The sequence below is a fragment of the Pelmatolapia mariae genome, linkage group LG15, assembly GCF_036321145.2.
Source record: "Pelmatolapia mariae isolate MD_Pm_ZW linkage group LG15, Pm_UMD_F_2, whole genome shotgun sequence".
Taxonomy (NCBI): Eukaryota; Metazoa; Chordata; class Actinopteri; order Cichliformes; family Cichlidae; genus Pelmatolapia; species Pelmatolapia mariae.
The window spans coordinates 24,809,564-24,826,829 of NC_086240.1; the positions used below are offsets into that span (position 1 = coordinate 24,809,564).

A 17,266-nucleotide genomic window follows, 5' to 3' on the forward strand; every position below is an offset into this window, starting at 1 on the left:
CATCAATCAAGCAGGTCATCATGTAAAGTGTGGCTGTATTTCCTGTCTTGTGACTTGCTATTAATATGTTTTGAACTTTGAACAGTTTGTTAAATCGACAGTCAGCCTCTGCATAGAGCTGCTGCGGTTATAACTCGCTGTAACTCGCAGTCAAGACGAACCTGTTCTCGTAAATTTCTTTGGTTTTTTGCAGCATCAAGTGCAACTCAGGATTCACATGAAGAAAGAAAATATTTTTCACTCAGACTTTATTGATAATTTACCGACCTCTAGTTTCTTTCACACATGTAGTGAGAGCGCAGGATGAATAGTAATAATAATAATAATCTTCAACACAGCACTGGTTTTCAATCATTATGAAGAAGCTAATAAAGAAATTTGTTCACTTGAATGTGCTCATTCCAGAAAAACAAGTCCCATTAATGTGTGTTTCCTTTCCCTGCATACATGTGTTACATACATGTGTTTACTGTATGTCAGAGTTTATGTCCTATGTTTTATGAAGATGCATGTATGTGCATATTTTGTCCATGTTTTGTCCTCGATCTGCAGGATAGATGCTTAGCTTTCGCTTCTGAGGAAACGAAAGAAAGCAAACAAAAAGATGAGCTCTCATTCATTACCTTTTTTTCTTCCTTATTTACATTTAATCGATGATGCATCTGTCTTCTTCTTTTTACTGCGTAATGTTATGGATAGAGTTCAAAAAGTACGTGTCTTTTCCACGTCCAGAGAGGTCGCTTGTTTGTGTTCTGGTGCTGTCCTGGGAGCGCGGGGCAGGAGAAGTCCTCTGAAACGATTTTGAAGATCACTCACCTTTGACCTTTTCTTTGAGACAGAGACAAAAGGGGCCAGATTTAGTGAAAAGATGGGAGGTGACCTTTATGTTACAAAAAAAAGAGAAATCTGAGCATTTTTTGAGAAAAAACATGAGCCCACACAGAGCCACCTTTGGTCCTTAGAGTGTAGGTGACACAGGTTAATAAGCAGGCGTGCGGCTACTCTTCAGAGCACATTCGCAGTCCTTTTAACTGTGCATTTTAAATAATATTATGTTTTTGTTGCATTTAAGAAAAAATGCTCATGTATAGGCACGCTGTGAACACACAGTTACTATAAAGATACACGTTTTTGTCCAAATTAATCAAACTAAGTGACCTAATTTAATAATAAATAAAACAGAATAGCTTTGAAAATACTACAAAAATAACAGTGACAAGCTTCATTTCTATAGCAAAGCACTCACAAGGTGCTCCACAATAAATAGCAGTATTAAAACATTACAAAGTACACGAAATGAGTAAACATGAGGCTTGAACAAAATTATTATAAACATTAAACAAAAGCCAGCCTACACATTTTGTTTTGTTTATTTACTGAGGGGAACTGATTGTGCTGATCGTAAGAGGAAAATTGTTCCACAGTTTGGGCTAAAACGGCAAAAAGCAGCCAGATTCCAGCCCAGACCTGGAATCTATAACAGGAATTGATTTTCTGATCTGAGGGACTCGGGGGCGACATGCAGTGATTTTAAAGTAATCAGTGAAATTTTAAATTGGATTCTGTAGCGGATGGGAAGCCAGAGTAATTCTGCGAGTGCTTGTGAGCGATATTTCTGCTGTGTTTTCTACTAACTGTAGACAGGAAACTGCTGCATCACTGAGGCATGTTTACAATGAGTTGCAATAATCTAATCAGGAGGAAATGAGGATATGGATAAGATGTTCGATTGCATTATTTGGAAGAACTGGTTTGACCTTTGCATTTCTAATCTGCACACAGCGAGGCCGGACAGGACTTTTGATACACTGATTGAAACAGAGACGTTGACAGAAAAAATTGCACAGGTTTCTAGGAAATTGCCTCTGGTCAGTTATTAGGACACTTTCAATATAATTTTGACTCAGGTCCACCCACAGACCAGGCATGCCGCTAAGCCAGCAGTGTTGGTGGTGAAAGTAAGCAAATCTGTCCACCGCTGTTTGGATTTAGAGTCCAAAGCTAGGGGGACTCAAAACTAACCTTTTAAATACTAAACACCACAACTGAGCTTCAGATAAACTAAGAGGATAATGCACCAGGTCATAGACACAGACTGTGACCTGCATTTTAGTTGTCAAAACATTAACTTTTTTGTAAAATTCTGTGTATTTGTTGCATAGTTTTTGCACTTTCAGTGCATCTGGAAAGTATTCACAGCGCTTCACTTGTTCCATATTTTGTTATGTTACAGCCTTCATATTCACCTTAAAAATTCTGCACACAACACCCCATAATTTGAAAGTGAAAAAAGGTAGCTTGAAAGTTTTGCAAATGTATTAAAAACAAAAACATAACATGGACATAAGTATTTAGAGTCTTTGCTTAATACTTTGTTGAAGCATGCTCTTTTTAAGTATGATGCTAAAAGCTTGAAACACATATTTATGGGCAGTTTCTCTCATACTTCCTTGCAGAACCTCACAAGCTCCACCAGGTTGGATGGGGTGTGTTGGTTCAAGTCTGGGCTCTGGCTGGGGCGCACAATAGCACTCAGAGAGGATCCTGAAGCCACTCCTTCCTTATTTTGGTCGTTTGCTTAGAGTTGTTGTTGGAAGGTGAATTTTCGCCCCAGTCCAAAGTCCAGAGTGCTCTGGAGCAGGTTACCATCAAGGATGTCTTTCTTTTTGCTGTATTCACCTGTCCCTCGACCCCAGCTAGCCTCCCAGTTCTTGATGATAGCAAACTTCCCCACGGCATCATGGAGCCACTACCATGCTTCACCAGGTGATAAATGGCGCCTAGTTTTGTTTGTGTTTAAATAAATTTGCAAGAATTTCGAGTTAACTTTTTAAATTTTGTCATTATGGGGTACTTTTTGCATTAGGGCTGTAACACAGTCAAATGTGGACCAAGTGAAGTGCGCTCAATCCTTACGGATGCACTGTAGAGAATGGAAAGAATCACTTACAGCAATGATAAGTGAATATGACACTTGTTTTATTGCTAAAGAGCAGCGTGCAGCTACAGCGTCGCAGGTTCTGTCTTACGGCAACAATAAAAAGGTTTTCTGCTCTTAAGCGTCCGTCCTTGTGTGTTTTCAGATCTCTGCTTGGAGCCTGATTTTGACTCTGTGGTCTCTGAGAAGCTTGTATCTAGTGACCGTTATTTTACAACGTTCGATTGGTTCTGAATCACATTTTATTCAACTTGAAAATAACAAAATAATTTCTTATTATGGCCTGTAAAAATGGCCTGTATTTTTATAGCGCTTTACTAGTCCCTAAGGACCCCAAAGCGCTTTACACATTCAGTCATCCACCCATTCACACACACATTCACACACTGGTGAAGGCAAGCTACATTGTAGCCACAGCCACCCTGGGGCGCACTGACATTATTATTTCAAAAAGATGTTTTGTGACATGAGAATTTAGCCTCGATGTGTGACAGCTGGTGTGTGTGTGCATGTGTTCATAGCTTTGTGGGGACCAAAAATTGGAAGTTTACTATACTTGTGGGGACCAACAGCCCTTGTGGGGTCCAAACTCCCGGTCCCCATGAGTTTGAAGGGATTTTTGAGACTCAAAATGTGGTTTTAGTGTCAGGGTTACAATTGGGTTATGGTTATGGTAGGTTTAGGGTAAGCATTAGGCATTCATTTTTGATGCTTAGGGTTAGGGTAAGTGGCTATGGAAAGCATTATGTCAATTAGATGTCCTCACAAGATATAAAAACCCAACGTGTGTGTGTGTGCGTGCGTGTGTATACCTGTGTGTGGTTTCTCCCAGATGTAGCTGTTGAGGATTTCTCCGAGGACATAGAAGACACCAATTACTGCCATCATTGCACTGAAGAAGGCGACTCGAGCTACGGGTGCGATGCGCTCCAGCACCGGGTACACCCACACGCCCGTCACCTGGTGCACCCAGCATGTCCTGGGCAGGCAGAGATATTGATGGGCTTTATTTTACACATCAGTTACTATACTGTACTCTTTTGGCTTAAGTTGAACTAGTGGTAGAGTGGATGCTACACTGACTATTACTGTATTCTATGGCATAATAAAATCAGTAGATATCACCGCAAAGCTAAACATACGGAAATTGTTGTTTGATTACATACTGCACCTTTAATTCTCCCATACTGCTAAATGTCAAGGCACTTCACTCGTTACTTATTTAGGACGTGTGGTGTACGCGGCATTTATTGAGTGCTGAGAAGAGTAAACATTCATTACCAGAGGATATATCCCACACCGAAGCAGCACACCGCCGCCAGACCCCACGACCTGCTGGGATACCGATGGTGGGTGGTCCGCATCTCGATGATGATGAAGGGAAGAACAGTGGTGTGCTGAGAGAGTAAGACAGAGCGAAAGAGAGGGGAACAGATGAAGGTAAGGATAGCTTCAAAACAGTAAACATCTTTCTGGCATTCATTGAGAGGTTTCTCTTGAACTACCCAAAACCGACAAAAGCAAAAATGGCAATTAGGGAACTAATTGCCATTTTTGGCATATTGTATCTACCCTACAAATGTAGGGTAGGTACAATATTCATCGCAGCTACATCATGGAACAAGGCTCAGTGCAGACTTTAATCGAAAGATGGTAAAGTGACTGCTGAAACTAGTTAAATCTTTGAAAAAGATGTGCCTTCCTTTTAAAAGATTATTTTATATTACTAAACCAAAGACTTCCAGTTTCAAAGAGTCACAGTTACACAAAACTTCAGGAAAAAAAGTTCACAAATCTTACAATCTTTACAGGACAAGAAGGTTACGGCTTAGTTTTAACCATGTGGTGTTGAAGGCCACGGAAACACTAGCATGGTAATTAACATGGCTTGAGTAGATTGGTGAGACTGAAGATTTTTGAGACTGAGATGATATCCTAAAGGTTTGTTTAACTGAAAACTACTTTATTATTATTTTTTGTTTGTACTGTAATTTAAATTTTTTACCAGCTTGATAATGTTGAAGATCATAATGAGGTGGATAAGAAAAAAAGAAAGGATTTTAAAACGCTTTTTGATTGAAGCTTAAGTTCCTTTATTTAGAGACAACCACCCAGTGGCCATTTGTGGTACTGCACATGAAAGTAGGCAAGCTATAAACAGCTAACACTTTATTATTATTGTCATCATCACTATTGGAAAAATCTCGATTATGAGGACAGAGCCATGACTCTATTCTGCTCTGTATTCCTTTATCCAACTAGCAAAACAAACAAGGAAATAATACACTATCCACTACATAAAACCAGCATTTAATTTTCTTTAATTGATTCATTTCTGCAGTCCCAGAAGTCCAGAAAACTGGAAAGAATTTTTTTTTTGTTAATTTATTTCAAACATGTAAACAATATACAGGTATATTTAGTAAGGAAAATAAGAGAGAAAAAATAAAATAAGATCCCTGTACTCTTTTTACATTACATGTAACCCCAATTGTCACTGGTTTGGTGTGTTTTTAATTATTCATTCATCTCTAAATACAGAATATGTGTGCGCGTGCGTGTGTGTGTGTTTGTGTTCAGGCAACAGAGTTATCCATCTAAACACAAAAGTGCCATTTAATGGAGGTCACGACATGTGGTGCTATTTTCTCTGAAGCCATTTGTCACAAAAACACATGAGAATTGTCATTAATGTGACACACTCGCAGCTGTTTACACACGCACAAACACACACTTCCTGCATGCTTGTAACATCTGTCTTATTCATAATCCACCAAACATCAGTAATTCAATCATTTCATCCCACTATTAAAGTCCACTAGTGTGCACTACTATCCAGCAGGGGGCACTCACACACATGCCTACAAACCAAAAATCAAGCATAATTGTCTCAGTAGAGTTTAAACCTCTTACTTCATTTGCTCTCATAGGAGCACAGCTGTCGATCGGTGTGTGTGTGTGTGTGTGTGTGTGTGTGTGCGTGTGCACGCGCGCCTAACCTGAGAAGAGTCAAACAGTTGAGCCTTTTAGTCTCCAGCAGTTGAGCTAGTCGGATTTGTTATGTTACAATGGGATGATGTTCCCAGACGGACAGCTGGGAGTGATGCTGTTTGTACGATGCTGTGGGCTACAGTGGCTGTAAACGCTGGTGCATTTAATTCAAGTTTCTCCTATAACAATTCTTTATAAGGAAATTCATAAACGATAAATGCCTCAATCAGTGTGAACAGCTAAAAATGGAGTACTCAGCCACAAACTGAAGAAACAGCTGTAACAGGGGCGCAAAAGACAACAAAACTGTAATTCAATTAATTAACTACACAATTATGCAACAGTATCCACGCTTCACTCAACAAAGTAACAGATTAGCGGCTCCTGTGCGAGTGACTAAGCATATCTCAGCAGGTTCATTGTAGGAGATGATCTCTGCTGGTGTGTGAGAAAAGTCGCTGCAGTGACAGAAACTGAACGCTTTCAGGTGCCACCTTAGTTTACTCATGAATAAAGTTCAGATAAGCAGTAAATTATGAAGGAAGCATATGGATAAAAATAAGTAGCCTTAAAATGTAAATAATTTCTGCCATTTATGGTTTCCTCTTTATATTCACATGCCAGCGTGGGCCAGAAGTTACGAATGCTAATGCGCGCCACGTTCATCATGCATCTCTTCATATCTGTAATCGGGTTTAAGACACAGATGTACAAAATGTTCACTTCCTGGTTCAGCTTTTTCCTCTCCTTTATCAACACTGATGCAGGGCTTTTTTTCCTGGAATAAAATTCAAGAGAAGGCCACAACAAGTCCAGTTCTTTTGTCTTTATCACCATTTTATCATCAACATTCGACAACATCTTTGGCTTTGTAGGTGGTACTCATAGGGATCATTTTGTGCAGAAACAGTCATATGAAATGCCATTTTTATGTAAGAACCTGAAGCGGAAAGATTGGTTTAACAGAGGAAGTTGATAACTTCTGCCATTATCTCAGATGGGTTTCAGCTAAGACAGAAAGATCGGCTGAGTTTTTTGTAGTTTAGCCCTCTGCTCTACCTTCTGAGCTGCAAATGTCTCAAATAAATCAGTATATAAATTTCGACAAAGGAAAACAATAACTGACCTTCAGATTACAGCAGAATTTCAGTGTTATGTGTTCAGTATTAAACTTCTCATTGTCTGAGAAACAGGATGTGTATGCAGCATGCATGCCAGTAAGTAACAACACTGCATCATTTACAGAAAAGAATCATTAACAGATCAATAAGTGGAGTGGCCCACACTGATTAGCATCACTTTTGTTTTTCCCAGCCTGATTAGCTGATCTTGTGGCTTTACAGCCAGACTGAAGAGCAGACAGAGCTAAGTGATGGCTGGTGCTGAATTTTTTTTTCCTTTTTACAGTTCATAAATACATTTCAAAACAACCACCTTACAAATAAACGAATGAATCTAAAAAGAAAAAACAGCAAGGAAATCCGTAAGTGGTAATCTTTCCTTCAACATCAACGGTAGCATGACTTTTGTAGCTTGCCAGGCTTTAATCAGACGCTTGCATAACACCAAATGATTATATAATAATGCAGCCAATATGCATAATTCCTAAAGTCCCTGAAAGCTACACAGGCTACAAACAAGTGACATACCCATACTCACTGCAGCTTACAGCCTTCTGAAGAACCACAAAGTGCATTTGGACTAATGAGCTGATCACGATTAATCTGGGGTGATTATATATTTACACTACGGTGCAATACAAACATGTAGACTTTTCAAGTTTATCTCAGTCAATGCTTCTGAATGAAACTGGAGAAAATTGTCCAGTCTGGCCACAGTGCTATTAAGCCGTTTCAAGGTCTCTTGCTAGCTAACATGTGGTGCACGAACAATGAAACCGGATTCATTTCTAATCAAAGTCGCACATCAAGTGGAGCGAAACGAGGGACGTTGGCAAATAATAAAAAGAAAATCGAAAAATAACTCCTACATATGTCATTGTTAGTTTTCACAAGCTTACCATTAAATTAAAATATTTAAAATTTTAATCCATGTGACTAATTCTTTCATTTACTAAATATCATGTTTAAAAGTGAATTTAAGCAGGACGCATGAGGCCCACTCACTGGCTGTGAATTCACCGGACAATGACCGCACCATTCTCTTATGTGTGCAGTTGGACATCACAAAGTCTTTGCACTTGAGAATTAGCAGGAAAAAACAACAGATTATTCCCAATCTATCTGCTGTATATATCCACAAATATCACACATGCACCTTCTTCAAAGAGGTTCAGAAAAGTTCAAGGCTGCTGTGCATGTCTGAAAATGGCTTTAGTTTCTGTGTCTGTAGGGAATCAGAAAATTTTGACATTCAGTTACAGTTTCGCAATTCTCAAACATTCTAAGTGGTTTTCACAGCAAATTAAAAATTTCTGAGTGTCTATTTTTAAAAGCAGCACTGATCTGTACACTGACCGCGGTGTCAAAGCCTGACCTTGACTCCTTTTCAGGCTTCCCTTGAAGCACTCGGAAAGGTCAGAGTGGAGATGCCAAGAATGCACAAACTGAGTAACAATATAGCTCTCTTTCCTAGGGTCTTAAATTCTAGGTTTCTCCTCCTTCATTATACTGTACACACAGACACACAAGCAAATGTCCTGACGCTGCATTTTTCCCCCGTGCGCCTCAGAGGAATTCCAGTCTCCCGGTCAAGTATAAGTTTAGTATCTGCTGAGAGGACGCGTAAATAATACTCCCTTTATTCCCTCTGTCCCTCTCGCTCTCTATTTTTGCTCCTGGGTCTCTTCCTTTGTTGTCCTCTCTCTCACCCTCTCTATGTCCATCTCCCCCCAGGAGGTTTGCGGTTTCACTCCAGCAGCCAGCTTTCTGCCTCCGTGGAAAATCCCCCCTCGCCGGCAAACAGCAGTGGTGCGATCCTGTGGTCTGGGGCTAAAAATGGGACAAACCATCTCACACAGAAATACACAGCTGGGGGCCGGGTGGGGTCACATGACTGAGGGCAGCTTCACGAGGTCAAACATCTTCCAGCGGCAACGAACCGCTGAAACTGACGCATCAGAAAAAAAGCTTTACTGTGGGAAAGGATTTAAAAGGAAACCATCTGACTTACAAGTTAGAAATTCACCTCCAAAATCAAAAGAAAACATTTTATTCCAGAAACACTAACCATGCTATCGACTGGCTCTTGAGAAAGGTGCTACAGCTGAAATATTGACACTCAAGTGGTAGTTAGTATAACAAGTAGGCAACTTTAGTAATTTTTGCATCACTGCCATCATCAGTGGGTTTTAAATTAAACGATCAAGATGTGACTGAAGTGCAGATTTTCAGTTTTAATTCAAAGGCTTAAAAAAGTATTACATTGACTGATTACAAATTACAGCCTTTTTTTAGTCAGAGTAGTTCTCTGTTTTCAGAAGCTCAAAGGTAACTGAACAATTGATTGACAACCAGTATCATGACCAGTTGAGGCCTGTTCCCTTGTTATTCCAAGACAAATTAAGCAGACAAGAGATCTTGAGGTAAACTTGCACTTGGAAGCATTTCACAGGAACTGGAAATATTAGATCCAAAGAAGGAATGTCAGCTAAGCAACAGCGAATGCCTAGAAAATGTGGATGATCGCAGAATTCTTTCCATGGTTAAGGAAAACCCGCTTCCCAACATCTGAACAATTCAAGAATACGGTGCACCTACCTCAGTGGAGGTATCATTCTCCAAGTTTACAATCAAGACATGCTTTCATGAATGGAAATACAGAGGTTTTACAACAAGGTGCAAACCACTGGCTACACCCAAAACAACAAGGTCAGATTAGACTTTGCCAGAAAACACTTAAAGAGCCTGCAAAGTACAGAGAAAAAAATCTTAGTATAAACCCAGTAACGGTTTATTGATGATGTGACTGCTGACAGAAGGAGCCGGATGAATTCTGAAATAAATATCTTTGGGTAACCTTGAAAAAATAAAATTCATGATTGCATTCATTGTATCCAGGGATACGGTGGTGGGCATTATTCCCTCAGAGTAACTGATGATGAAAGTATTAACTGGTTACAGCTCGTTTTACTAGCCGTGTCCACTTTAATCAGTTTAATTTTCCCATGTGTTTATTTAAATTTATGAGAAATATATAAATGGTGTATAAAAATATTGAGTGAGTGCCATTCTAGACCAACACAACTTCTTAACTCTCCACAATAACATCAAACTGACTCTTTTATTAAGTTAAACTGACACTTTTCATATCTTTGCAAACTTTTGTAACCTGAAGAGAATTCAAAATAAACTTTAGTGGGTTTAGGGGGAAATATTTCGCTCCCTATAGTTACAGCTTTAGAGTTTAAGTAGTCAGAGTGAAGCAGCTGATGCAGAGCTCATTGCTTAGTCTTTTAACCCTGCACTGATAAAGGTTTTTAAATGAACTCCAGCTGAACTCTGAAAATCAAAAGATAAGTCTCCTGTTGACATTTTTCTCAGCTTTCCAACTAAAGGAGCTTATCATGTCACAGAGGGACAATCCAGTTACACTTTCTATCACTCACTGAAAACGTGTGTGAACTTGAATGATCCTGCGGCAACACTGCCAGTATTTAGCATGATGTTTTTCTTGGAATAAGTTGCATATTTAACACCAATATTAAAGTTTCGTTTAGCTATCTTCTTCCTCTGAAGCCTACTCCACAGTACTGATCTTTAATGAAGCCAAATGCCCAAAATGTTTTGATAAACTTAACTTGCTGCTTTATTGCATCAACTAAAGGTAGGTAAGACAAAAGAAGAAGTGAAAGCCCTAAAAAAATACAGTATCTCAAGACATTTGCACAGTACTGCACCTTAAATAACTGTAATAGTAAAATTGGCAAAAGCCTGCAGCCTAAGTAGCATTTTCAATTTCCCCAAATCAAAAATGATGCTTTCAGTTTGCTTGTTTTAATCAACCCACAATTCTAGCCTCCAAAATTAGTCAGTCTTGGATAATAAAACAGCAGCAGCTCACCTTCTCACTGTGGAGAAGCAATTTCTGATAATTTCCTCTCATTTGACATCACTGCAGCTCCACATGATATGTAAAAGGTAAAAATAGGTTTTCACATTGGCACAGCAAATGAGTCTGACGAGCACACATGGAGTGATAACGATGCAGGCTGAGCAGACAAGAGATGAAGGTTAAGTGTGGATGCTGAATGAGGCTTCTGTCCATGTGTGTGTGTGTGTGTGTGTCTATACTGAAACTCCACAATGATTTCTCAGATGTAAAAAAACAGCTGATCTTCAACCAGAAGAGCATTAATAACAAAGCAATGACAGTGTGTGTGTGTGTGTGTGTGTGTGTGTGTGTGTGTGTGTGTGTGTGTGTGTGTGTGTGTGTGTGTGCGCGTGTGCGCGTGCCATAGGTCAATGGTGTCAGACCCAGTGTGAGGCTATAATCCCCTGTTGCTAGGAGAAACCTTGTGGTGTGTGTGTGTGTGTGTGTTTGCCTTTATAAACTGCAAGATTAACAGAAAAAGAAAACACACACACTATTAATCTGCTGGTTTTGCTACACTTATGAACACACTGCTTTGGGCACCATGGAGAAGCCTGACCCTCTGTGGGGCTGGGAAAATTCTGTTTTAAGTATACAAGGGATGAATGATTAAATAAATAAATGATGGTCAGTTTTTTTGTTGTTATTTGTGTAGTTTTCCTAGAAACCAACACTAAGCACAATGATGGAACAGGATCCCATCCCTGAATCATATCATCAAGATTTAGTGCTTTTTTGTACTTATATTCTCCACATTTCCTGAATTTATTTCAGCTTCAGCGTGCGAGTCTCTGCTGTGTGCTGCTGTCATTTACAGTCATGCTAGTTGGAAGTCTTTCTCTCTTCACTCTTGACTACCATGTTTCACAGTGTGCGCTTCTCACAGAGTTATTAGAGTTGTATATGTTTTAAGAGTTCTTATTTATCTTTATTTCATTTCATTTTATTTTATTTTCCTTTAGTTTCCAAAGTTGTTTTGCTTGTTTCACTTTGTCTTCTATTGTTAAGGAATGCACAGTAAGACAATAATAAAAAAAACTAGACACAGTCTACACATTTAATCCCTGAAATGTCTTAAGAAAAAAAAAGAGGCAATTTTCAATAATACCTCTCAGTTTCTCAACATTATAAAGAAGCAAACCTCTGTTGTAAATGGCGAGTAAGAAGGAACTTTTCTTTTATTAAATTGAATATTAACAATAAAACAAACAAATTTTTTGCAGTTAATTGTTTATCAGCTTCTCTGGTATATGAAGTTAATTCTTACCTCCTCTTACACATAATGCAGAACCAAGCTAGTCCACTACTAGGGCTTAAAAAATGTATCTAAGATGCTGGTTTTACATAAAATACATGAACATCCCTTTAGTAAAAGGAATGATTTATTAGAGCCCACCTAATGTAGGATACTCAAGACTGATACTGATGCTAATATTCAGTGATTCTGATATATCGGGTGATATTTTTTTACTTTCATACAACGTTGCAATGTCAACACTCTAAGCATGGCTGAAGGGTGTAAATACAGAAACTGACAGATCAACAAACAGCTAATATCAGGCGATAATATCAGTGAGCTGATAAATCTGTTTTTAAAAGCAAGAGTTTTTTTTCTTTTCTTTTTGATTCCCTCTCATGCAGTTGCTTTTCTTTTCTTGCGTCTTAAAAATGGAAAAATGTGAGTTTGAGCTGCACTTGTAAATGGGTCAAGATTGACATTAAAACAATATTTAAGTTACACAAACTGTGCCTTAACTAAATTAACGAGTGGAAGCAAAAGTAAAAAGGAGGACAAGCTGCAAAACACCAAGGTCCAAAAGGGTGGCGTACCACAGTCTCCAGGCCCCATCACGGGATGAGAAAAAGTAAAACTAAGATGAAAAGAAAATGAATCTACGAGTTAAAGAAAAAAAGAGCACCACATTCGAAACAGGAAATAAACTGTGGTCTCCTGGCTGATAAACCTGTCCCTGATACTGCCACCAATCATCCACCCCACTTTGCACAGCACTGCTAAAATAGCAGAGAAATCAGTAACATTAGTTATTCTATTACTGCAAGTTTAGCAAAAGCATCCCAAGCACGGTTAATCTGAATCAAACAACAGGGCAAAATAAGTCTCTTTCTCATTTCTGTACCCCACCCATCCCCCTTGTGCAGTCAACTGAGGGGAAACATACTTAACTTTAATCCCAAACCCAAGCCTGCAAATGACAAAAGAAAGCAATCTGCAATCTGTGTGTATAAACTCATTGCATAATGAGCATTAGAAAACAGCGGATAAATCACGACAGTTCAGTTACAAGCCTGCAGGCAATCTTCTTTTTGTTAACTTTCAATTAGCTTCTAGCTGTGAGAGTCAGACACATTATTAAAATATCATGTCTCCTCTTTCTCCCTCGATCAACATCACTCAACCCTTCCCTCCTCCAATGGGAACGGCCATACGGTTGCCGTGGTAGCCCAGATAAACAAACAACAGCGATACCATGGAATACCGCAAAATATTTACAACCAGACTGGACTCAGGCACACACACACACACACACATACAAAAGACTCCTCACGTTTTCTCTGTCTAAGGGACACGCATGCACGAAGGCTTTGGTAGTGCTCTGGTTGTTTTGGGTTTTGGTGATGGCACCATAGCAACAATTCTATTACATCAACTCCTGGAGTATGATACATCAAGCTACACACACACACACACACACACACGCCATCTTTGTCTTTTTCATTTCAGCAAGCATTAACGGGAACGATCACCTCACACGCCTCTGTGGATCACTTTCTGGCTGCAGGAAGTTTCATGAGGTTTTGCATATCACAGACAGAGTTCTGGAAAATTTTCCGATTATCACTCACAACACACACAGCTGACAGCACTATCAACCAGGAGGTATGGTGTGCTGGTCGTTGTCTAAACATGAGATTAAACCTGCTTCCTCTAGATGACAAATCAAAGCGACCCGCCGCTCGTTCTATTCAAATTTAGAGGTTCACCAGCACCAGTGTTCTCCACTGATAAGATTTATCAAGGTTTATGGAGTTATGATCCACTGACATGACTAATAACCCAAGGAGGACCAGCTTTACATGTCCTGCCATACAGAAACCTAATATGGCGATTCATCAATCAATAAAACTGTTTAGTGCCACTTCTTCCACAGCAGGCTGAGGAGAGGGTTTCTCAAACATCCTCCAGGTTCCCATGATGGTCCTGAGGCAAATGCATGCCAGGGGAAAGATGTATGAGTCCTGCACTTGATGTGCTCACCCAAAGTGCCTGATACTGTGCAAAAAAGATAAAAACTTTTAGACATTGCCTGTCTCTGCTTTACATTTTACGTCTTTGAACATCTATTATTCTACACAGAGGTCCTCAATTTAGTTAAAAGTTCTTTAGCTCTGACTTGAGACAAATGGGATCACATTTTTAACCATTTTATTTTCTTAGCTTGGGGACAAATTCTCCCTCTCAGTTTCAAATCAGATGAGTCTAGAACTTGTAATGTATTTTTGTAAAAGTGCACAATACTAGACAGAGACACAGCCTGTCGGTGTGGAGTTTACACACTTTCCTGAAGTCTGTTTGGGTTCTCAGGCTTCCACAGTCCAAAGACAAGCTTGTTAGGTTAATTTGTGAATGTAAATCAGCCACATGTGTGGATGTAAGCATGTAGCTGTCTCTCTGTGTTAGCCCTGTGACCACCAAACCACGTGTCCAGGGTGTACACCCCACCTTTCACTCTATGAGAGCTGCCATAGGCTTCAGTGACCCCTATGAACAACCTGGACTGAAAGAAACCTTAATGGTTCAAATTAAGTCCCAAAAGCTGCAGTACCTCTAATGACCACTAGAGGCTGGCTCAAAAATGTATGTTAATCCCCACAGACACTCATGTTAAAAAAGCTAATGTAACTGCAGAAATAAACATGTTTAATGGTTTTGGTCTTAAGAGATTGGGCAGACGTTGTACCCACTCACTCATTTAAAACGTTTGGATTATTAGCGACGTGGTTCACCAGCTGCATCAGCTACTTCTAGTAACTCAATTGGACCCCTTTATGAAGTTATAACTTTGATGTGCAGTTTACGGTTAGTCTACACAGTGCATCCATACAGTTTATAGACACAGCTTGCTGATCAGGCTTCTACCACTCGCTGATATCTCAACTGCTCATGGTTAATTCTGGCTCCAGGATGCTAATGGCTAAGCTTTAGGCTATTATTTCAGCCCTAGAGTAGGGGAGGACTCTAGTTCCCAAACATAAAATGGTTTTACTGGTCTGCTCAGATATGTTCCACAATCTTTTCTACTCAACAGATGTATCACCAGCTTGGGTGAATACTGAGTATGCATCAGTATCAAACCTTCCATTAAAGTTATATAAAGCCTATCAGCATATTGGGGATACCCTTCTCATTTCTCACTTCTCCCTCACAAGGGAAAACACCTATTTCAGAGCAGGGCGGGCAGATGGTGGTTTCAAAATATGTGCTGACAAAAGTGTAAAGAAGACAGGAAACCTTTGTTTGAATGGTAATTATCTTTCACTCGGTGAGCTGTGTCAAAATAAATTACATTCCTAAAATGCACATTTTGAGGTCTTTTATTTCATCCAACTTTGAACTCCCACTATCATCTGAAAATCTTACACCTGAAAACTTAAAAAGGAAAGATTAAACTTATATGTTCCTCGCCTTCTTCTTTGACATATTATGATTATGAGGTTAGATAAAGCCGTTACAATACAAATGGTTAATGAGAACTCATATGAACCCCAGAAAAGCTGAATAATTGGTCCCAACATCCCAGACACATGTTGAAAAAGTTTGTGAGGAAAAGCTGCTCTGGCTAACTGCATGTTGATGTGCCCAAGACTGAGGAAATACCCTTCATACAGAAGAAGCTACAAAGAAAAAAATGTGTTTCTATGGGTATGTATCCAAATAATTTTACAGTTAATTTGAAGCACTCAACTCTAATTTGGACTACTCCAGGCTAGGAGAATGATTCTTATCATGGAAAAATATGGAAATACATTTCCTTCAATTCATGTGTGGATGAAAGGAATGGCTTCTTGTATTACACTGGTGAAACTAACTTATATCATCAGAGGGATAGCAGCAGAATTTAAAAGCACGAGGAAACGTCTGCTAGTGACTCTCAAGCAGCAAAGTGCATTTTAAATGTATTTTTTAAATACGATGTCTTCAGTGACTTTTTGTAATTATTAATTTGAGCGATTCTTTGTTTCTTTAATCATTCAGTGTTCATTATTATTTATCTAAAGTTGAGAAGAAGAGGAAAATTTCCTTCTTTCCATTTCTTTCAGACCTTGATGATCGCTTTATATTAATCCAATGAATTTAAATACATTTACTGCATCTCATCACTTTCCTTCAGCATCTACCTCTACAACTCTGCCTTATGTGTTGTAATCTCAGTAAGTCATATGATCAGTTGAACCACAACATCTGTAGAGAAAATCCAACTCACCATGCCGTGGTTGAGCCACTGAGGAATGAAGTTGTCCAGTAATTTGGGGTAGACCAGTTCTCTGTCATACAGGTAGAGGCTCCAGAAAGTAAACACCACAAACTGGAGAGAGAGAGAGACACACACACAGAAAAAAAACAAAAAGTTAGCAACTAAAGTGCAACATGCCTTATTGAAAAGACATCAGTGCCAGATAAGTGGACAAAAAACAGTGAGTTTTAGCATGCAGCACAACGTTTCTGAACTACTCCTGCCTACACAACGTCTGCTCTGTTGTCAGGTCAGTGATGAGAAACATTCCTCATATCCACCACTTACATTTTATTACACTCTATCAGTGGTTATTTAATATGTTGAAGGTACCCCACTGGGACTATTTACCTTGGAAAATGCAGTTAAGTGTTACAGAGACAGCCAATTCAATGTTTTTGACGTGCTACATGAGTAAAAAAGTCAGCAGAAAGTGAAATCTCAGTATAATTTAATAAAAACAGACAATAGAGAATCGTTCAAGAGGCAAGCTCCAGCACTAACAAATGAAATCAATGTGCAAATGCAGTTCCTCTAATGGCCACTTGAGGCAGCAGCAAGTCAATGACCAAGAACCTCTTGGTTCAAATAACAGTTTTTCCTTAATCCTATGAACTACACGGGGGGTGAATATTATCCACGTCATCCTAGAGTTAAACTGTAAGACTTAAAGCTTTTCCTCCACTACTTCAAGACACTGACTTGGACCTCTTGACCATGTTTGTGGTCTCGGTGCCTCTTGCAGCATTTT

At 39.2% G+C, this 17,266-nt stretch overlaps 1 protein-coding gene across 1 annotated transcript in view; it reads right to left on the reverse strand.

Moving 5' to 3' along the window:
* Positions 1-244: 244 nt before the first annotated feature.
* aig1 (androgen-induced 1 (H. sapiens)) overlaps positions 245-17,266 on the reverse strand; it is a 28,703-nt gene continuing 11,681 nt past the window's right edge. Inside the window, exons 3-6 of the mRNA XM_063495321.1 lie at positions 16,486-16,587; positions 4,220-4,335; positions 3,751-3,917; positions 245-828 (exon numbers count right to left, since the gene is read on the reverse strand). Of these exons, the coding sequence (XP_063351391.1) occupies positions 809-828; positions 3,751-3,917; positions 4,220-4,335; positions 16,486-16,587 (405 nt within the window). The 3' untranslated portion in view covers positions 245-808. The remainder of the gene's footprint in view (positions 829-3,750; positions 3,918-4,219; positions 4,336-16,485; positions 16,588-17,266) is intronic.